Source organism: Canis lupus, chromosome 18 (genome assembly GCF_011100685.1).
Source record: "Canis lupus familiaris isolate Mischka breed German Shepherd chromosome 18, alternate assembly UU_Cfam_GSD_1.0, whole genome shotgun sequence".
In the NCBI taxonomy this organism is placed as follows: domain Eukaryota; kingdom Metazoa; phylum Chordata; class Mammalia; order Carnivora; family Canidae; genus Canis; species Canis lupus.
In genome coordinates this window covers 43,575,123-43,596,788 of record NC_049239.1, presented here as the reverse complement: position 1 = coordinate 43,596,788, position 21,666 = coordinate 43,575,123, and the positions used below count along the sequence as shown (strand labels likewise).

Below are 21,666 nucleotides of genomic sequence, written 5' to 3'. Positions count from 1 at the left end.
GGAAAATGTTTTCAAGGTAAGGATGGGAAGGGAAGGAGCCTGTGTTGAGTTTCTCAGTCTGGAAGATGGAGAACAGGGCATTCGCTATCCTTTTTAAAAATCCAGATAAAAGCCATAGAGTCATGTGGAAAATGTGTGTGCTCTGTTGCTCCGTGTAAAAAGAAGAATCAAAAATGATGATGCTCACCCCGAATACAACTCTGTAAGAAATACACATTGGCTTGGACAGAGACAGAATGAGTATGCAATTCAGGTCAGCAGGCATGCTCAGAGGTGGTCGGGGGTGCTTTCTTTTTTCCTTCTAGAAAGAGACCTTCATGCTCTTCCCAGCTTCCCTCAGTGATTCTCTGATTCTCGGAAATACCCCTCAAAAGGGGCTGCCCTTCCTGCCAGATGTGGGGGTCTCCTCCTCCCTTCCCCACTCTCCCCCAGCTCCTGATGTGACCCCAGGAGAGCTTTGTCCCCTGGATCCGGTGATCCTCCTCCAGGCCCCCGGGGAAGGTATGAGAGGCTCTGGTGCTCAGAAAACTGGAATAAAGGACCAGAGGGAGAACAGGTTGTGTCTCCAGATAGAGATACTAGGTCTGTACGGTGTCTCTTGTCTTCTTTTTCTGGCTCAGGAGAAAGGATGAACTCTGGTTTCTCTAGGGAGAAATAGCTTTGGATCCCAGAGATGCCCCAACTGGGAGGGTGTGGGGAGGAGGAAGAGAAGGAGGAAGAGGAGTACTGTTTTCTCAGAGGGGAGCAGCAGGAAGCTGCAAGGATGTTTGCCCAGTACATTCATTTACCTCCCAGCAGTTGGGGAGGCCAGGTGTGGGAATGACTAGGACCCAGGGACCAGCCCAGGGGAAGGGAGGTGTGGGGGCTAAGCCGAGCACAGAGCTAAATAGGGAAACAGAGAACCACCACCACCACCACCCCAGCCTTGGGGGATTAGGGAGATTAGAGAAGTATGTGCATTTGGGTGTTCCTGTGTCTGTGTGTGGGCCTTTAACAGCCCCTAAAAGGGGAGGTGTGTGTGTATATGTGTGTGTGTGTGTGTTTCTTTAAATTCTCACCAACAGGAAGAGGACCTAAAGGCCAAGACACTCTGGTCTCAGAGTAGAATCCCCTAGGAAAGGACTAATGGAGGAGCCAAAATCTGAAGGCTCCAACTCAGGAAGGGAGATCTCCCCAGACACCAAGTCCTCCTCCAAAACACTGAGTTCGATGGGGGTTGGGGTCTTTTGTTTTGTTTTTGCTTCCCCCACTGGGCTACAAGCTCCTTGAGGGCAGGGGTTTGTCTTGTTCACGTGATATCCTCAGTGCCTGGCACAGCACCGAGCCTCAAGGGAGCATGGCTAAATGAAGGAAAGGGGGCCCAGCCCAGAGCCCACATTTTTTTTAGGGAGGAGGGGAAAGGGTGCCTAAGCCCCCAGCCATCAGGATCCTGCAACCCATATTGTCTCTGAGATTCAGGAAGTGATCTCCACGATTTCCAATGAGTTGTCATTACCTTGAACCATCCCCATCCTATGGCACAGACCCCTGGAGCCCCTGAACTAGGTAATGTATAATTCGTTGACCCACAGCAGATCTGAACTTGTGGCTTAGGCCTCACCTTTGAACATTGGCTCTAGGGCTTCCATCTTCCCCAGTTTTCTCTAGTTTAGGTTGCTGTGGGACTCCTGGATCCACATTCACCCAGCTTCAAGCAAAGTCTCTTCTAGTCCTGCCTCAGGGCCTTTGCACATGCTGTTCCTGACATCTAGAATGCTTTCCCTCCAGTTCTCTCCATCCCATTCTCCTTAATTCAAATGCCACCTCTTTAGAGAAACTTCCCAACCACCTCAAGTGGGATGCCTTCTGATTTGCTGTTTCAGCCCTTTGATTTCTTCATAGCCCTCATCCCAGATTACAGCTATTTTATTGGCTTATTGTCCATCTCCTCCATTGAGAAAGCAAGTTCCATGAGAACAGACAACCTGTCAATTCTGTTCATTGCCATAAACCTAGCCCAGCGCTGTGGCACAAAATAGGTGCTTAATATAGTAAAACTCCATTGTAAGACAAGAAGCCAAGTCCAAAACTTTCAATCATGTAAAATGTAAAGTTGTGTTATTTCAGGATCAATGAAGAGCAACATTTTTCTGTTGGTCCGTACTATCACGAAAAAAAGCACAAAAGTAGACTGTGGCACCTTACCACATGCAGCAGACCAAATGAGAAAGCTCCAGAGGAGCACCAGGCAGTCATATCTTTTACCAACCGCTCTGCCTCGAGATAAGAGCTTTGCCCACCTTTATTTGAGGTGGGCCCCAGGCATAGGACAGAGCCAAGTTTTGGTTGCATTATAGTGGACTTTGCTCCATTTCAAGGACTTACTGTATTTGTAGAGAAAATTACTTCAGACCAGAACTTCCCTTGTAAGGGAAGGGGAGAATGTTTTTTAAAAGACAGGCCTGAGGGACACCTGGGTGGCTCAGTGGTTGAGCGTCTGCCTTTGGCTCAGGTCGTGATCCTGGGGTCCTGGGATCGAGTCCCGCATCAGGCTCCCTGCAGGGAGCCTGCTTCTCCCTCTGCCTATGTCTCTGCCTCTCTCTCTCTGTGCCTCTCATGAATAAATAAATATTTTTTAAAATAAAAGAGAGGCCTGAGTGTTCAAGAAGTGTATTGCTAATTCCAGAGGGGGCCCGGGGTTCTCAGGGTCCTGGCCTGGCCAGGCCTGAGGCTGATGGGGATGCTGGATCCCACAAAATGCTGCCTGTCCCCAATCTACTATGAGGGTCCCTCCGGCTTCCCTGGACCAGCTGGGGCTTTGCTTGCTTGTTCTTCAACATCCAGTCCTTTAACAAATGGGCACTGAAGGAGCCCCTTGCTGGTCACTATGCATAGTGACCTCCAGCCACTGAGAGCAAATTGAGAGGGAGGGGGAGCCTTGGTAGCAGCACCACAGAGCACTGTGAAAGAATGGAGCAGGGCAGGTGCCGGAGGAGGAGCATCCAGCTGAGATGGAGGTCATGGAAGGCTTCTTAGAGGAGGTAACTTGGCAGCCTCCCCCCCTAATAGCTCCATCCCTGTTGGCAAAGGAGCTGCTGGAAGTCACTATCCCTCTTATGGAGCCTGTAGAGGTATCATTGTCGCCTGTGCAGATAAGAAAACAGAGTTTGGAAAGGAGGCAGGGGTCCCATGGAGTCTATCAAGTTGGGGAGAGAACCATCTTCTCTCTCTCTCTCTCTCTCTCTCTCTTTCTCTCGTTCTGGTTTGCACTTTGCTCTCTAGGGCAAGGAAAGTTTGGGCTCCTGATATCAGAGGGGACCCACATTCATTCTCACCCACTGTCATCCTCAGGGCACCATCGATGCCTAGAGCATTAGAGGCAGAGCCAGCAGGTTGCCTGGCCTGTGAGCTCAGAGGCCCTGCATTCCATCCCAAGCCCTGTCTTCAGACTCCCTTCAGGATGCTGCTCCCTGGCCCACCTGGGAATTCGGACATTTGCTCCCAGGACTCCCCAGGAGGGTCTATCTATGTTGGGCCTGGCCTGGCTACTGTGCCAGGAGAGGAGAGGGTGAACAACATCCCCACTTTGTGTCTTCCCCTCCCCATACCATTTGCCTCCTGCAAGTCCTGGTACGGAGGCCCTCCCAGAACATCCTTCTCTGGGACCTAGCTTGCCCCTGGATCTCCCTCAAGAAACCAGCTCCAGATGCTGGAGAACAAGCTGTTCTTCTGGAAGTCTCTGCGCTCCAGGGGGGCAGGATAGAAGAGGAAGATTAGGGTGGAGTTAAGTCAAGACCATGAGCATGCTCTGGCTGGAACACTGTGTAACCCCCTCAAGCAGAGGGGAAGTCAGAATAAGTGGCAGGACCCTTGATCAAGGTGGGGGAAAAGGTAAGGGTGGGGTACCCAGTTCAGGAGAAGTGGGGAGGTGCAGGATATGGTCCAGAACTCTGGCCATCCTAGAAAATATGTCAAAGGGATCGATTTCCTTGGAATGTCAGAGATTCTGATCCCCATGACCTGGATGTACCATGTTACCAAAGAGGTCAACTTGACAACCGGGGCAGTAATGGGCTTCTCTGCCGCTGGTTTCCCTGTGCCTCCTCTCCCACCTCCTCTCCCAGAGCCCTCACCGCAGCTTCCTTGGCCCTTGGCTCCTGACTCTTGGCTCTTGGCTCTTGGCCCAGGAGCCATTTCACCCATCCCAGAGAGGCTGACACATCTGGGCTGGGCTGTGTGGTCCAGCATAACAGCTGGACAGCAGCAGCTGTCCCCCTTTCCCCCTTCCAAAAGAAAAACAAAAATGAAAGCAGCAGAGGAGCAAAGCAGGCTCTTCGGGCCCTCATGGAGAGCCAGGAGGCAGTTTTAAAGCAGCAATTGAGAGGGCCTGCTTCAGAGGCAGGCAGGCCCAAGCCTTTGCCCACATGTGCCCCTCTGCCCGGACTGTCCTCGCCTCTCCTCACCCCATTTCCCAACTACTGTGTGACCTTGGGCAAATCACTTCCCCTCTCTGGGCCCTGGCTTCCCCCTTGCTGAACTAGACTGAGAATTCTTTGAGAGCAGGGACATCAATTATTTTCATCTGTTGCCTAGTTATAGCTAGAGCGACTGAGTGCTGAGTAAATGCTTATTTATTGGATGGATGGATGGATGGATGGATGGATGGATGGAAGGAAGGGAAGGAGGAAGGAGGGGTGATGGATGGATAAGGTGGGTAGATGAACAGGTAGTAGAAGAAACGACAGTTCCATACTTGTAGCTTCAATGGTACTTTTTTTAAAGTGGATTTTAGGGCAGCCCCAGTGGCGCAGCAGTTTGGCGCTGCCTGCAGCCTGGGGTGTGATCCTGGGGACCTGGGATCGAGTCCCATGTCAGGCTCCCTGAATGGAGTCTACTTCTCCCTCTGCCTGTGTCTCTGCCTCTCAGTCTCTCTCTCTTGCTGAATAAAATAAATAAATCTTTAAAAAAAAAAGTGGATTTTATTTTTTATTGAAATAGTGAATTTTTTTAAAGATTTTATTTATTTATGAGAGACACATAGAGAGAGAGGCTGAGACACAGGCAGAGGGAGAAGCAGGCCCCATGCAGGGAACCTGATGTGGGTCTCGATCCCAGGGCTGCCCTGAAATATTTTAACCTAAATTCTACATCTTCCTTTTATTTTACCATAATAGCCTTTTCTATCATAAAAGAATAATAGGTTGCCTGCTTATGAATTACAAACTATAATAAAAGCGATACATGTGTACTCACTACGTCACTGAACAACTAGACCCAGTCCTGAATATTTGGGTCTCTCAAAGCCACATGAGTCTGGGGGAGAGGTGTCCAATAGACACTGAATCCACTCCAGTCTGGGCAGATTCTGAACAGGAGTGTCCTGAGACCTGGTGCCTACTCCCAGACCCAAGTCCACAGGTCAGATAGCCAATACCTCAAAAATAGGGGAAGGGGAGCAGGGAGGTGGTGCTGAACCATACCTGAGGTGAGGTGGGGTGGCCATTAATGGTTTCCTTTAACTGGTCAGACCCGGGAGCAAATCTTGGCTCTCACCATTTGTCATCTGTGTGAACTTAGACAGGTACCTGAACTTTTCCCAGCTTACTTTCCTCTCCATTGAAGTATGGCCATAGAACAAAGGGTTCTATGAGGATTCAGTCAGATAAGGCCTACCACAGAGCCCAGCACATAGTAAACCCTCCATAAGTAATAGTTATTGCCACTGATTTTATTCTGATTGTAATTGTCATGGCCTGAAAGGAAGGACCCCCAGCATTGGCCAGGCTTGGAGGAATGGCCCACCTTCTCCATCCCTGTGATGAGCTCTGGTGGTAGGGATTTTATTTCCCTGTTGGGAGCTGGAAGGCTCTTTTGGGGTAAAGACAAAAGATACCAGACCCCTTCTCAAGGCTCTTTCTGGGCTTCAGGAGAGGAATGACCTGGGGTGAGCTACACTGGGGCCCCAAGTGAGGACCCAGTGCATGGAAGTCGGGGCCAGAGTTTGTACCTGGCTCTGTACTGGGTGTTGGGATGAGGCAGCAGAAAATCAACCATTCCCTCCACCAACCAGTGTTGTCCTGTGTGCACAAGCTCTACAGTCAGGGCTTGGATTCAAATCCTGATTCAGCCTCTTGCTAAATGAATGAACCTGGGAGAAGCTACTTAATTCTCTGTGCCTCAGTTTCCTCAACCTTAAATAGAAGTACTACCTTCTGAAAATTAAATGAGATACTCCATAGGAGGAACTATAACAGTGCCTGGGACAGAAATATTAGCTATTATTATTATTATTATTATCATTATTATTATTATATTATTTTCATTCTTAGGCATACTCTATATTAGGCCCTGTGTGAGGCCTAGCAGAGGGTTCAAGGACTCTTGAACCTAGCAGAGGGTTCAGGAACTCCATCCTGGCTCCTGCTCTCAAGGAGGCAAAGATCAGAAGGGGAGATATAGGTCACATTGTACCCACTTAGAGTTCAAGGCATGACACTAACCAGTGATCCAACAGTCTGTAAGTGCTCTAGTGGTTCAAGAGGGACCTCGGGTGGTACAGGTGGACGATCAAGGAAGACTTCCTAGTGCAAGTGGCATTTTAATTGGCCCTTAAGGGATGATAGGAGTTGGAATGATAAGGGCAAAGGTGTTCCAGACCCAAGGAATGATATAAGCAAAGGCCCTGGGGCATTGGAGCTCACAGCAGTTTTCAGGAGCCTGGAGTAGTCATCCAATTAGAATGGAGGGAAGAAAAAGATGAACGTCTCCAACTACAGTGCTAGTATGTATGAGACGCATGTACAACAGACCTTGAATGTCATGCTTGGGAGCTGGGAGTTTTTTCAGCAGGCAGGAGGGGGCCAGTGATAGTTCTGAGCTGGACAAAGCGGTGGTCCCAGCAATTCTGAACTCTTAGTGCTAGGAGGTCTAGGGTCCGTTGGGAATTGGCTGCCAGCCTGTCTGGATGATGAGGGACCCTCCCCAAAGGGGGACAGAATTGTGGGCCCTCCAGGAGTCCAGAGCAGCCTGAGGTCCCTTCTCTTCTCTGACTTCCACCCTATGCCCTGATATGACTCTCACACTGGGCCAGGAGTACCAGTTCCCATCAGGCTCTTTCATCCCCAGTCCTCGGGCCAGGCTGACCTGGAGAGGCCCAAGGCAACTCCACCCTTGCAAAGGAACAGGCTTCCCTCTTCAGGGCTGAGAGCTCCAATCTAAACTATGTTCTTCTCCTGGCCCAACCCCAGGGCCTTAACGGGGTTCCCCAAACCCCTCCTACGGCTCAAGACCCTCCATTCTCAGGCAAAGCATGTCCCCGCAGGGCCTGGAAGTCTAGAAGGTTCCAAGCCCTCCTTCTGAGGCCAGGCCCGCCTGGCACCCTCACCTCCTTGGCCCTCCTACCCATCAGTTGGGACAAGATGCCCAGAGCCCCTTTCATCATCCTCCCAGAGAAGAGGCCCAGCCCTGCCCTCTGCTGCCCCAAGGCCTTCACCCCTTCCTCTCCTAAAGCTGCAAATCAGTTCCACATTTGGGATCTGGCATGTACTATCTGCTCAGAACTTCCCCTCCCAGTTAGCTCAGGCTCACATCTCCCCCCCCAACCCCACATGGTCAGCCCATGGGGTCTGCAGAAGGGGAAGGGCTCCTGCCTTCACTAACCCCTCCAGAGGTCTGAGAGGGAGCTGGACTGTGGCTAGATACCAGAGAGACCATGGACAGGAGGTCCTCCAACCCCCCCCCACCCCCAGGAGAGATGAAAGGGAAAGGGTAGAGGGGGTGGGGCAGAGGCAGAGCTTGAGCAAGCACATGAGGGGATGAGGGGTTGGGGGTGGTGAGGGAAGGAGCGAGGTAGTTCCGAGCTCAGCACATTCCTGAGACATCTGGCCGTGCTGGAAGGGCCCCAGCTGGCCCGCATGGCTGTCGTTCCAGCTTCTCTGCTCTGTGATGTCAGGACCCAGCACTCCCCCTCCTCTCACAGCCACACTGGCCTGAGGTCCACCTTGGGGCGGAGTGTCGGGGTCTCCTCCCCAGCCCCCTCATCCTCAGTGAGCAAGCATGGGGCCACCGAGGACTGGAGGAAATGCCTGCCCCAGAGAAGGGCCTGGGTATGGCAGCAGGAGGCCCACACCAAAGACTCAGGGGTTTGCCCATGCAACTGACTCAAGGAGATTCCTCTTTGGGGTTGATGCCAGTCCCTCCCTTCTCCTTGGAAGGGAGATAGAGACAGAAGAGGGACTCTGGGAATGGCTGCTTACCTCAAGCTGTGTGATCCTGAGCAAGTCCACTCCCTTCTTGGCTTTCTGTTTTTCTCTCTGTAATAATAACAATAATAACAACAACAACAACAACAGCTCCACTTCAGTGAGACCCTTTCATGCCTCCTGCATTGTGTCAAGCACTTTACAAATGTCATCATTTATTTAAACCTCACTGCAACCGAGGAGCTGGAGATAGGTACCTCCTATTTTAGAACCGAAACTGAGGCTCAGAGAGGTTAAGAAAGTTGCCCAAGGCTGCACAGTAGGTAGCGGAGCCAGGGTTAGGGCTGGATCTGTCTGCCTCCCTTGCTCTTAACCATCAAGCAACATTGCCTCTGTCAATAAGAGGGGACGGACCTAATGATGCCAGAATTCTTTTCAGCTCAAAAATGGTGATGATTTTTTTTGGCTATTGTGGGGCTCTTCAAGAAGGGCAGGGGCAGGCATTAGTCACACACTGGGTGGGGGAAGAACAGAGGCAGCTGGCTTTGAAGCAGCTGATGGGCCAGGAGTCTTTGGAGGTCCCCTCCCTTGGAGTCCCAGAGAGGCCCAAACCCCCAAGGCGAGAGCCACAGCCTGATCCCCAGTCGTACCCAGGGGTCCCACACCTCTCCTGCTGGAAAGGAGTAAATAAGGAGAGAGGATGCAGCTTCTTCCAAAAATAAAACCTGAGGACAACTCAGACAGGCCGGGACAGCAGAGGAAGCCAGAGGCCGAACGCTGAGTGCACTGGAGAGAGAAAAGGGGCCAAGGGAATTCCAGCCAGAGCCCAGCGGCAGGCTCCAGCTGAGGGCCTTCCAGCTGGCCAGGGGCCGGGAGAGCAGCTTGGCTGGGTGGCCACGGGGCTCTGTTGATACTCCTGGGCCTAGCCAAACCCTGGGGGCAGCTCCTGTGGTGCTGAGTGGGGGACCATGGTCCCCGTGAACTGGTCTGTCTGGGGCTTAAGAACAGAAAGGCCTTGGGAAAGGACAACCTGAGTGCAATAGGCTCCACCAGGGAGGAGCTGAGGGGAGGAGGCCAGGAGCATGGAAACTCTGCCTGGAGCAGGAGCAAGCTGGCACTGCAGCGGCATTCAGGGCAGTCATTCCTGGAGGCTCAGCTGCAGAAAAAAAAGGCCTCAGTCCATTAATTTGCTGGCACATCCCTTCATTCACCCACTCATTCAGTCCATCAAGCAGTCACTCGGCAAACATCTGAGCACCTACCATGTGCTGGGACCAATGTTGGGCTTTGGAGAGACACATGAGACTTGGACAGAGCAAGACATAGAGGTAATATGGCTGGATCGTTTCAAGCTATGGGAAGGCACTTGGCAACTATCCTAAGGGCAGTAGGGAGTTATCGATAGATACTGAGGAGGAGAGTCACATGGTCATATTGTGTTAGAGGAGTCCTCTTAATGGAAGTTAGAGAATGCTCTGGAGACAGATCTGAGTTCGAGCCTTAGACCTACCTTCATCCTTCATGTGGGGTGTTCATGCTGCTAGTCGGAAAGCCTTTTCTGAGCAGGAATTGGGCTTTGTTCATCTCTATATCCACAGGGCCGAGCACACAGTAGGTGCTTAGTAAATACTGAACAAATGCATAAGGGATGAATAAATGGATGCCATTAGATGCCCTTATTCTTCAGAGGTCCCCTGTGCCAGCTCTGGCACTTAGTCTCCAGTGTCCTGAGCTGTCCCACAGGGATCCTCTGGCCACCATCTATGGACCAACATCTCCAGCAGCCAGACCGTGGGCTGCTGTGCCCTCACTGGTGCCAGTCACAGCTAATCCCAGCCCTGGGCGGCGGCATTCACTGCCACCGCTTCCTCCGGCCCAGACAGTACTTGGCACTGACCCCAGGGCTGGGCCACGGTACATGGGCCGCCTGGTCAGAAGATGCCAGGGGCTGGCCAGGAACCTGCAGGCCAGTTCTCCATTTTCTGAGGCATCTGCAGCCTGGCCAGGGAAGGGTTACCAGTGTCAGGAGAAGGAACCGGGGAGCCAGACCAGCAGGGCTGGGGGGTCGACAAAGAACACGCACCTTCCCTGGGCCCTGCAGTGTACAGAAAGCAGCCTGTGGTGGGTGGCAGCCTGCGCTTTCCTCTCCCTTCCTTTCTCCAGCGCAAGCACAGAAAAGCTCAATCCCCATGTCATCCCTTCTTCTAGTCCCAGCCCTCAGTGTCCCAGCCCCAGGCGAGCCTGGGACTCCCAAAGCTCCCTTGCTGGGGGTCATATGACTCAGGCCTGTGGGTTGGCGCAGTCAGCATCTAGTTCTGTGGTGGTGTGAGATGTTGTGCATGTTCAAGTGAGAGCGTGCATGACCGTGTCTGACCATCTCTGGGGTGGCTGCACATATGTGTGGGTGTGTAAGAGACTGTCCATCTGATCACACCTGGAGTGTGTCCTTGTCGGGGCTGTCTTAGGTGCCTGCCTGTGAGAGCCTAGGTGAGCCCCTGAGGGTGTGTGTATGCCAGGCTGTATGTGGAGTGTGTCTGTGGGTGTGGATCTTACACTTAGTGTGGTATCAGAGCAGTGGTGTTTCCCTATGTAAGAAGGAGTCTCACAGAGCACGTCTGTGTAGCACATGCACACGTATGCACACACATACACACACAGAGAAGCATTTCTGCTTATTTGGACTTGGGCTCTGTGGTGAATAGTTTGGGAGGGGGAAAATATGAAACCTCAGCACCCGCCTTCCCTGGGCTTGTGGGGATTGGGGGATAAGAGTGAGGTTGGAGAGTGGAACAATGTGCCCCCCTTAACCCCCATGCCCTTGCCAGGAAGGCTCAGGGCCTGGCTCCAGGGACGGGAGAACTGGCTTCATCCCTTCCCAGTCCCCAGGGAGGCCAGACAGAGCAAAAGAGCCCACTCTGCACACTAGTTCACCTCCCTCTGTCCCTGCCTACCATTTCCGTCTCAGTAGGAACGCAGTCTATACCACATGGGGAAACAGGCCTGGAGAGGAGACACCACCTGTCCCTGCCCAGGTCTGCCCCAGAGCACGGCTGGATCTTGAACTGGAGCCTCCCAGTCTGAATCCAGGCCCTTTTCCCCTTCACAGGACCACTTTTGATTCTGGCCCTGAAAAGGGGACCCCCAAATGCCTGGATGGTGATGCTTAAGGACAAGGAGGGCCTGACAACTAGATACCCAGGGGCCCACTTCCCCTCCCCTAAGTCCCTCCCTGATCTCTTTTGAGTCTACCCCCCACCACACATGCACACTCTCTCAGGGCAGGCACTGACTCAGACTGGTGGCCCATCAGCTTGAAATGGGGTCGATTTTCTAGTGACCACGAGGCAAGTAACCGTCCCGGAATGTATGGGTCAGTGGAGGGGGGGCGTGGGGGCCCAGCCTTCGGGGGAAGGAAGGGGGAAATGTGAGAGGACTCTCCTCCCATCTCTCCCCAGAGCTCACTCTCGGAAGGAATGTCCGGGCTCGGGGTTCCCCCCCACTCCTTATCCCACAGCTCAGCCTGGACCCACTCTGCTCTCCTCCCCCCCTTTCCCCAAGCACAGACTGAATCAGCGCGGGCGAAGGGAGAGGCAGAAGGCAGGGACCGGGGTGCACGCGCCCTGGGGCTGGGAGCCGAGGGACGCAGGCGCTCTGAGGCCGCCCCAGGTCCGGGCAGAACCGTCCCCTACACACCCTGTCAGCAGACAGCGCCCCCCCCCCCCAGCGCTGTCCCCCACTCTCTGCATGGACCCCAGTGGAGAAATTGCTGCAGAGGAACTGAGAGGAGCTTCAGGTGGTCCTACGACCGCCCCCGGGAGCGTCCCCACTCCCCGCACGACCGAGGACCCGATGCCCGGTCCATGCGCCCTGTGGGGGGGACGGAAGAGGGACGGAAGGAGCGGAGCTGGAAGAACCTGAAGGGGCTTCGGGATGGCGGGCCGGGGGCGTCCGAGGAGACCTCGCTCACCGCTGGCGCTGCGGGGTCGTGGGCCGTGCAACTCGGACGGGCCTGCGCCTGCGTGGCGCTGTCGGCCCTCCTGGGAGCCCCAAGGGGGATCCCTGCCTCTGCCCCGAGCGCAGAAGAGGCCGCACAGCCGGACCTGGCGCTCCCGGCCCTTCCCACGGCCCCGCGGTCAGCGCGGCGCACGGCCCCCCTCGGCTCGCGCCCCGCCGCCGGCCGCCCGCAGCCGCCTCCCATTGGCCGGGAGCTCCGCGGGCCCCACCAATGAGCGGGCCGGACTCCGGCGCGGGGCCGCCCCCCAGCGCGCAGGCGGTCACCTCCCGCGGGCCGCGGGCGGCCGCTGGGGCTCCGGCCGGGCTTGCGCTCCGGGCGGGGGGGCCGAGGCCCGGCCCGCGGTGGGGGCGCCCGCGGGAGACCAGGGCGCGGGGCCGCGGGACCTCTCCTCCGAGAGACAGGAGCCGGGGCCGACTGCGCGTGGCCTCCGAGAAGGAGCTTATATTGGCATGGCTGTAGGAAAAAGTCTTTAACGAGGAGGGAAACAAATCATAATATTTCCTTCTCTGGCTCCCCATCCCGGTTGCCTGGCAAGGCACCCCAGAACGCTCACCACCCCCGTAGAACCCTATCCCCCCTCTGAATGATGACCCACGACCCCCTGCCGTTTGTAGATTAACACCCCTCCTTTTTCACCCCCCACCCCGCCCCGGGCAATAATTTTCTGCGGGCAGTCTTAAATCCTCAGCTTCTAGTGTGTGCCCTGGAGGTAGTGCTGGCTGTGGTTGGAGGGGCGGGGGGAGGGGGGGACCGCGGGCATGCTGGAGTTGAGGAGGCCTGAGATCCCCAGGGTGGGCTTTCCAAGGTTGGGGGAGGGTGGGTACAGTGGGAGAAGTGAGAGAACAACGCGGAGAAGGTGACCCCCATTCCTGTGCAGCCTCAGAGCTGCAGAGAATCCCACCCCGTCTCAACATCACCAGCTCATGGTGTGACCCTGGGTAGGTGGCTTTCCCTTTCTGGACCTCAGTTTCGTCGTTGGCAAATGGGGTGGGGGGAGGATCATGGGCTTTCTCAGGTCCCCTGCCTCTAATATGATGATATAAATCAACCATAACGGAGCTGCTTTGAGAGGCCAGGCTCCAGATAGAAATAAGGCTACAAAGCTCTCTGAAGGGAGTCCTTTCTGGCATGGTCCCATGAGCAGGAGGCTGGCCTGGAGGTAATGAGACATGCCCACCATTGCCACCAGTGGCCTCACCAGCACACGAGGAAACCTTGAGCAAAGAGGACTGGGTTTTCTGAGTGTCCTCCACCCCCACCCTGCCTGCCCCTTGGCCGCCCTCCCCTTCCACTTGGCTCCCACCCTCTGGAAGCTCCATCCTGCTGGGCCTCAGCTGCTGTTTCCAGCAGGTGGGGTGGGAGCTGCTCACAAAAGGGGGCCAGGTTTCTGTGGGCACCCCAAAAGGGCTTTCTGAGAAGGACCTGGCTCATCTGCCTGGAGCTGAGGCCTTCAGGGACCCCAGCCCAGACTGGAGGAAGCATGTCTCCTCTCCCAGGCCCCAGGAAAGGCCTTGGCAAACCCTTATCGCCTGAGAAGCAGCTGCTGGAGGAATACCTTAGCGGCTGACTCACTGCCCTCCCTTCCTCACCACCCCCTCCCACTGGGCCCCACACCAGGCCTCTGAAAAACCCTGAAGGAGAGGGCAGGGACAACGCGCCCCCAGCTGGGCTGGCCCAGGCCCTACAGAGGGTGTAGCTAGCACAGTCCTGCCTGTGGCTGGCTGGGTGTTTTTTTTTTTGGGGGGGTGTACCCTGTAAATGGCCTTAATGTGGGACCACAGTTATTCTTAGAGACATGTTTAAACCTAGGACTTCCTGGTACTGCCTCACCCCAGGCACTGATGAACACTTGACATACCAATGGCATTGCCTTCTGGGGTACAAGGCCCTGTCCCTCCACCAATAGGTACCATGGGCCAGGTGCTAGGATCCAGCAGGTGAACAAGCTACAGACCCTGCTTTGGGGAATTTTCAGTCTGGCAAACAGGCAATTATTGAATAGAGGAATGTCTGCCACAGTTGGGGAAGGACTAGGTGGTGAGGGGTTGTGGACACTTCCCTGCTGTCCTTGGCTTCCCGGGCTTCAGTTTCCTTGTCGGTCAAATGCAGCTATGCAACCTATTTCATGGGGTAATCATGAGAAGTAAATAAAATTGTGCATATGATTTTAATCGTGCACTTTGGAAGGTTAAAATCGCAATAAAAATGTATGGTGATAAGTTCTGGCAAACTGGGAAAATGGGAGAGTACCTGAGTCAGTGGGTTTCTGCATTTATTTTGCCCTAGATTCTCTGATCATTCTTCAGCTCACCTCAGCTCAGGCCCAGAGTTTGGCTTTTAGGAGCTGCAGTTTTCATACTAATAACAGCTAACAACTATTGAGTACTCACTACATACTAGGCACCATTCTGCTACATACATTTCTTGTGTGTGTGTGTGTGTGTGTGTGTGTTCTATGTATGAGGAATATGTACTTAACTCATTTTACCCTCATAATCCTATGAGTGTTAAGCACCTAACAAATATTTGATCTTCATGACAACACTATAAAGTAGGAACTATTATTTCCCCTTTACAGATAGGGAAACTAAGACACATGGCAGTGAAATAACTTAGCAAGTCATGGGGCGAGGAATCAAACGCAAGTCTATCAGACCCCACAGATGTTCACATGGCTCTGAACCTTATTCTCAGAGGGTTTTTCTGTTCACCCCTTTGGGACTGGGGCAGGCTTTGAGTATTCCATGCCAGAAAGGCTCAACAGCTCCATATCTCAAACCAGTCCCTGAGAAGCCACTTGTTAACAACTCCCCAGGTTGGACGCCAGGGCCTAATGCAACCCCCCTCACACAATCTCTTCCAATCCAACCCACTAGCAAATTCGTGCAGTCAGTAAATAATGAACAGCAGTAGCATTTCCTTACATGTATATAATTATTTAGAGAGAGAAAAAATAAGCACCTACTATGTACCAGCCACCAGGTGCTTTATTAATAAGAGGCAATGTTTGTTGAGTAATTATTATGTACCCGGGGCTATTAGAAGTACTTTACATGTATGAATTTGTTTTGTCCTCACAACAATCCTGACAGAAATGATTATCATCCTCACTGTACAAAGAAAGAAATGAAGCAGAGAGAGGTTAATTATCTTTCCCAAGATCTCAGAGACAAATATTTTTCAGATTATTTTGTTTCTAATGTATTTTACTTCATTACCAAGCACGTATGCACAGGCGCGTGCACACACACCCCTGAGATGAAAATTTCACCAGGTATTTAACTTCACTATGAAGTGCACTCTAGTATTTTCTACTCTTATTTTTTTTCTGTTTTATTTTTTCTTAAATCCTGGTTGTGACCTACTAAATTGATTTCACAACCCATTAATGAGTCACCACCCACAGTTTCATCGGCACTGAGTCATAGCTAGAAGGATCAAGGCCAGGATTCGAACCCAAGTGACATGGCTTCAGAGCCTAATCTCTTGGCATAAAGAACATCTTGGAAAAAGGAGAGTCAGAGGCATGAGGACAGTTGGGGACCGTGCTAAGGAGGGGAGTAGAAGCCTTGATAATCCCACCACCTTGCACTCCAGCAAGAAACACAAAAGTCACTAATATTGCCTTTGGGATGCAAACTCCCTGGCATAGACACGCACTCCTTACTTGTCTTCCCACGAAGTAGGGTGGACGAAGAAACAGACTCAGGCAGTCTGTGCGATTAAACCAAGGTTACAGGAGCCAGAACTAGAGCCCAGTTTTGTCATCTGGGATGCTGTTGTGCCCTCCACAGTTCACCCTTGCAGATAATGACAGTGAGGCTGGAGGTGGCAGGGAAGGTAGAGGGAGTGGTGGTGGCAAAGGTAACACAGTGACAGTGATGATGGTCATGATAGAAATGAGAGTAGTTGGTCCTGGGGCTATGGGCGGTGGGGAGGTCGGTGGTGATGGTGGTGGTGTTAACGATGGCGCACAAATGATGGGGAGGTTGCAGCAGCAGTGGCGGTGGTGGCAGGCCCAGGAGCCCCACCACAGCAGTATCGGTGCCCCCTTGCCACACGAAGCTGACTGTCCCCACCCTCCTCCTCCTTCCCTAGCACTTCCCTGAGCACCTGGACCACTTTGCGGAGAACATGGAGGACTTCTCCAATGATCTGTTCAGCAGCTTCTTTGATGATCCCGTGCTGGACGAGAAGAGCCCTCTACTGGACATGGAACTGGACTCCCCCACACCAGGCATCCAGGCTGAGCACAGCTACTCCCTGAGCGGTGACTCGGCACCTCAGAGCCCCCTTCTGCCCATCAAGATGGAGGACACCACCCAAGGTAAGAAAGGGTACAAGGATCCAGGGACAGCACAGGCCCAGAAGGCCCAGGAGGGGAGGAAGCTCTTGAGGGATCAGAGGGGGACACTGCAGGCTGACACTCCCAGGGGCTCCCTGGGGGAGTCCTCCACCAACCCCTGTCAGAGGAGTGCTCCCTGGTGCCTTTTTGCTGTCTCTCCTGTCAAACCCATATAGACACTGCTCAACAGGGTTCTTTTGCTGACTTAGATCAATGGTGTGCAGAGGGCGGTTCCTGACCGGCAGCACCACCCGGGAACTGGACATTTCTGTAGTACTGTCCGGTTCACAAAGTACCTTCATGTTAATTCTCTCATTTACCTCCCACAAGTCACAGGTGGGATAGGAATCTATCATTTTTTTCACAATCCCCATTTGATCAAAAAAATGAGGCTTCGGGAAAGCTGAGTTGTGTAGGTCACAAACACAGTAACATGCACAGTAGGGACTTGGGAGAAAGCAAAGCCCCGCGAGCGAAACCTCACACCTTTGCCACCATCACGTGTACCAGCCTCGAGGGCCAGCAGGAGGTCCTGGGTGTGGGCCCCGGGCAGATGCAGCTGGGCATTTTGATGCCTCTACTAGCTGCTGGTGTAGATCTTGAGCAAGGTGCTTGACCTCTTTGGGCCTCTGTTTCTTCAACTATAAAATGAAGATAATATATGTGCCATAAGAATTCTGGCCAGGATTTTTAAATCTCTCCATAAAGTACCCAGTTCAGTGCCAGCACCTAATATATAAAAAAGAATTAGTGGCTATTTTCATTGCGCATATAAAAGTCCTCTTAATACTAGAGTGGCTGGAACAATGAACAGCATTTTTAATTCCTCTTTCTCTTCAGAGGACAGTGGTCTTGAATGAGTTTCTCAATATTCTCAGCTATTCAATGGGGAGAATAAGAGTGCCTGCCCCTTAGGATTGCTGGGATAAAAGAATTCCTAGATAGTGAGGACTGAGAGCCCCACTCAGCTAAAGAAGTGTGTGCTGCTTCCGGGGGGCTTCAAGATGCCCCAGGGCCAGAGATGGGACTCTTTACCCCACCCTGCTCACCCTTGTGAGGGCAGGGACGTCCTCTGGGGTTTCAGTGGCTTCAGGGCTTGTGGCTGCAGAGGTCTTAGCTTCCTTGCTTACTCTGACCTCTCAGCCAAGCGTCTGGAAGTCACGTCAGCTCGTCCTCAGGCACACGCCCACCCAGGGAGGGGCAGCATGTGGGGTGGACCCCCCTCTGTGGCAGGTTCTACATCCACCCCTGCTGGGTCAGCCCAGCAACTCCTTGGCCACCCCAAGTCTATTTTTAGAGCAATTTGTCTGTGGGCCCTTTGCAGGGGCAGCTTCCCGGAGGCCGGACAATTGGCCCTGTAATTTGGGAAGATTGTGGGTGTTCCTGGAGCCCTGGAGCAGCCTGTGGCCCAGAGCTGGGGCGCTCAGGCTCCCAGCAGGGTGGGGCCTAGTCTCTGAGGTGGGACCAGGCACCACTGACCCCCTCTCTCTACCCTCAGCAGGCCCCAGAGGCCAGAGCCCCCAGTCCTTCCCTTGCATATTGGCTCCCCAGACCCCCACTTCACCTCACCACTGCCTGGGGCTTGCTGGGGCCCCCGTGAGCAGGGCTGACTTGGGGTGTAGGACTGGAGGCACCCATCCGGAAAAGAGGTGATGCCTGCCAGCCCTGTGGCCCGGGTGAAGCCAGGAGCCCCACTAAGTAGGCAGGAAGTGGACACTTCCCTGGGAAACCTGAACATCACACCTCACCACCCACATGCCCTCCCCACCCTCATCTCCTCACTCCCCACCTCACACCCCATCACCAAGTCCTCTGAACTCTACCTTCTAAATATGTCTCCAGTATGCCCTTCCTCTTCATCCCCACTGTCACTTCCTTTGCTTCAGCTTCAGCTTCTCTCATTAGACTGTCACCAGCCTCCTGCAAGCCTCCCTGCCTCCATCTTGCCTGTAGGCTGACCTGTCTCCACATGCAAGCAAAATGATTTTTTTCAATATTACAAATCTGAGCGTGCTTAAAACCCTTCAGCGCTTCCCCATTACCTTTAGGACAAAGTCACAGCTGTGAGCCCAGCCTCTAAGGCCACACTACGCCTACTGACTCTCTGAGCCCATCTTCCCCTTCCCTTTCCATTCCAGCTGCATTAAACTGCTTGGGACTCTCACTAGGTCCCCAACGCCTAGCACAGTGCTCAGCCAATGTTCACCAAGCAGCAGTCATTGCATTAATAATTGAACATTTACATCTTGTCAGGCACTTTCACAGATGAAGCAGCAAAGGCTCAGAGAGGTTAAGCAACTTACCTAAGGTCACACAGCCAGTCAGGAAGGGGTCCAGATCTACTGTCCACGCCTGCTCTGTGAGCTGCTGAGTAAAGAAGGTGCCCCACCTCTTCTGGCCCCAGCCTACCCCACAAGCGCCCCTCTCTGCCCTTGCTCGCCTGTACCCTAGCATCTCTCCTCAGCCCAGTGTCGAGCAGCTCCCAGGGGGAGAAGGGCAGCAGAGCCCTCTGCTCCAGGCTCAGGAGTCCTCAATCAGTCCCCTGAGCCTGGTCCTGCCCCCTTCCCCAGACGTGGAACATGGAGCATGGGTGCTGGGACACACACTGTGCTCCGTCATGGTGAAGCAGGAGCAGAGCCCGGAGCTGCCCGTGGACCCTCTGGCCGCCTCCTCGGCCATGGCCGCCGCTGCCGCCATGGCCACCACCCCGCTGCTGGGCCTCAACCCCCTGTCCAGGCTGCCCGTCCCCCACCAGGTGAGCCTGGGGACTGTTCATGGGGCCTGAGGGAGGGAGGCAGGGGGGTGCATCTCTGTGGGAGGAGACCTCCAACCCTGCAAAGCCCAGGGTTATGTGAACCGGGAGCAACGTGGCCCTCGGGCCCTGAGGGTCAGAACTCCCAGACCAGGCCTCTGCCTACCCCTCGGGCTGCCCTTCACCTTCCTAGAGTGGGGACAACCCGCTCTAGGGGTGCTTGTGGGGTAGGCTGGGGCCACAGCACCCTCACTGTGTGCAGGAGGCTTACGGGGCCCCGGGCAGGGCTTGGCATCAGAGGCCTGGTCCAGGCTCTCGAGATGAAGATAGCACAGGTCAGAATGCTCTCCCAGAGTGTCAGGATTTTTTAAAAAGAAAGACCAAAATGAGAATATAAAAGGTGCGTGAAATTTCAATTGTATATATTTGTGAGATCAATATTTTTTACCTCGTAAATTCATGCCACCTCCCATGATATATAGATCCAAACTTGACATCTGAAGAGCCTCCTGAGAATGCAAGGCCCAGACTCCCCAAGCCTGCCTGGGTCCTAGCTCGGGTCTCACCTGTGCTCTGGACATGTTGCCTTCTCTTTCTTCCTCAACTTTCTTATCTGTAAAATGGGGGCATGAATTGCCTCTAAGGGGCTTCTAGCCTGGAGTCTACAATATAAGGGCGGTCTTAAAATCCCTAGATTCAGGGTTTGACTGCCTCTGCCCCCTGCTGGCCACACGTCTCACCTGATCCAAGTGTATGTGGCCAAAGGCCAAGATCAGCCCCTCTCAACTCCCAGCTGCAAAAGGGGAAGATCTTTTCTTCCAAGACCATCTCCCAGACTGGCTCAGTGACTCCTCAGGCCTTGTCAAAGCAGGAAGGGAAGGCACAGCAGCAGCAGTAACAGCAGCAGCCAGAGTCTTGGGAGGTTGGGTGTGTGCCCCAGAGAAGGAACCTGAGGCCCAAAGAGTTAAGCCACTTGCCCAGAATCAATCACACAGTCAGAAATAATGAATTTCAGGGCACCTGGATGGCTCAGTTGGTTAAGCGTCCGACTCTCGATTTCAGCTTAGATCATGATCTCAGGGTCGTGAGATGGAGCCTGCTTAAGATTCTCTCTCTCCCCTTGCTCTCTGCCCCTCCCCCACCTCTCTCCCCTTCTCCCTAAACACACACACACACACACACACACACACACACAGAAATAACAAACTTCATTCCAAACTCAGCCTACAAAACCTGGGAGCCCACACTTCCCACTCCAGCGAGATCACAACGCCCTTGTGGAAAGCACAGGAACCAGAAGTTGGCATTGTCAGTAATGGGCGGTGTGACCCACCCTTCTGCATCACAGTGCCTCCTCTGTCACTTGAGGGCTGAACTGGGATGTAGACCAGGGAGTCTCCAAGGGCCCTGCCAACTTGAACCTTCTGTGATTCTTACTCATCCACCTAAATTGGAGATTCTGTGTCTCACCCACAATATCATGACCTCTCTCTTCTGGCTGTGGACCCAAAGCGGGGAGACTTGGTCCTGAAATCTAGCACCCAACGACACAGTGCCTTCCTCAAAGAAAACACCACTTAGATGCATGTTGATGATCATGTCTAAGAAATCATGCATGTACTTTTTTAAAATTCAATTAACAGCGTATTATTAATTTCAGAGGTAGAGGTCACTGATTCATCAGCCGCATATAACACCGAGTGCTCATCACATCACGTGCCCTCGGTAATGCCCATCACCCAGTTATCCCATCCCCTTACCCCCCTGCCCTCCAGCAACCTCAGTGTTTCCTATGATTCAGAGTTTATCTTTGTCTCCCTCTCCGATTTCATCTTGTTTTATTTTGTACTCCTCTGTTTTGTTTCTTAAATTCCACTTATAAGTGAAATCATATGATTGTCTTTCTCTGATTGACTTATTTCTCTAAGCATAATACCCTCTAGTTCCATCCAAATCATTGCAAATGGCAAGACTTCACTCTTTTGATGGCTAAGTAATATTCCTCTGTGTGTGTGTGTGGTGTGTGTGTACACGTGTGTGTACACATCTTCTGTATCCATTCTTCTCTCAGTGGACATCTGGGCTCTGTCCATAGTCTGGCTATTGTAGACATTGCTGCTATAAACATTGGGGTGCAGGTGTCCCTTTGGATCACTACATTTGTATTTTGGGGGTAAATCCCTACTAGGCCATGCATGTTCTTGATGTTCTTTCTGGAACAGCAAATTGGAATATAAATAAACAGGAATGCACGTTTGCTTAAAACATAAATCTATTTCTGCCAGTCCCTTGCAAAAAAACCATCAGGGACTCCTTATGGTTTCAAACTTCTTTGTCTGGTCCCTTCCTATCTTCTGGGAATCTTACCACCACC

At 53.1% G+C, this 21,666-nt stretch overlaps 1 protein-coding gene and 1 long non-coding RNA gene across 5 annotated transcripts in view; one reads left to right on the top strand and one right to left on the bottom strand.

Annotated features, from left to right (window-relative positions):
• CREB3L1 (cAMP responsive element binding protein 3 like 1) overlaps positions 1 to 21,666 on the top strand; it is a 34,780-nt gene that overhangs the window by 2,529 nt on the left and 10,585 nt on the right. Inside the window, exons 2-3 of the mRNA XM_038563456.1 lie at positions 16,294 to 16,522; positions 19,111 to 19,295. Coding sequence (XP_038419384.1) covers positions 16,294 to 16,522; positions 19,111 to 19,295 — 414 coding nt within the window. The remainder of the gene's footprint in view (positions 1 to 16,293; positions 16,523 to 19,110; positions 19,296 to 21,666) is intronic.
• On the bottom strand, positions 1,854 to 12,281 carry LOC102155021. Of its 4 annotated transcripts, none has more exons than XR_005373462.1 (5): positions 12,148 to 12,281; positions 9,691 to 9,809; positions 9,211 to 9,336; positions 8,235 to 8,291; positions 1,854 to 3,123 (listed from the first exon to the last, which is right to left on the bottom strand). It is a non-coding gene; the product is annotated as an uncharacterized LOC102155021 (long non-coding RNA). The 4 variants fall into 4 exon arrangements; XR_005373460.1 differs by lacking the exon at positions 12,148 to 12,281 and adding an exon at positions 10,264 to 11,830; XR_005373461.1 differs by lacking the exon at positions 12,148 to 12,281 and adding an exon at positions 11,132 to 11,829.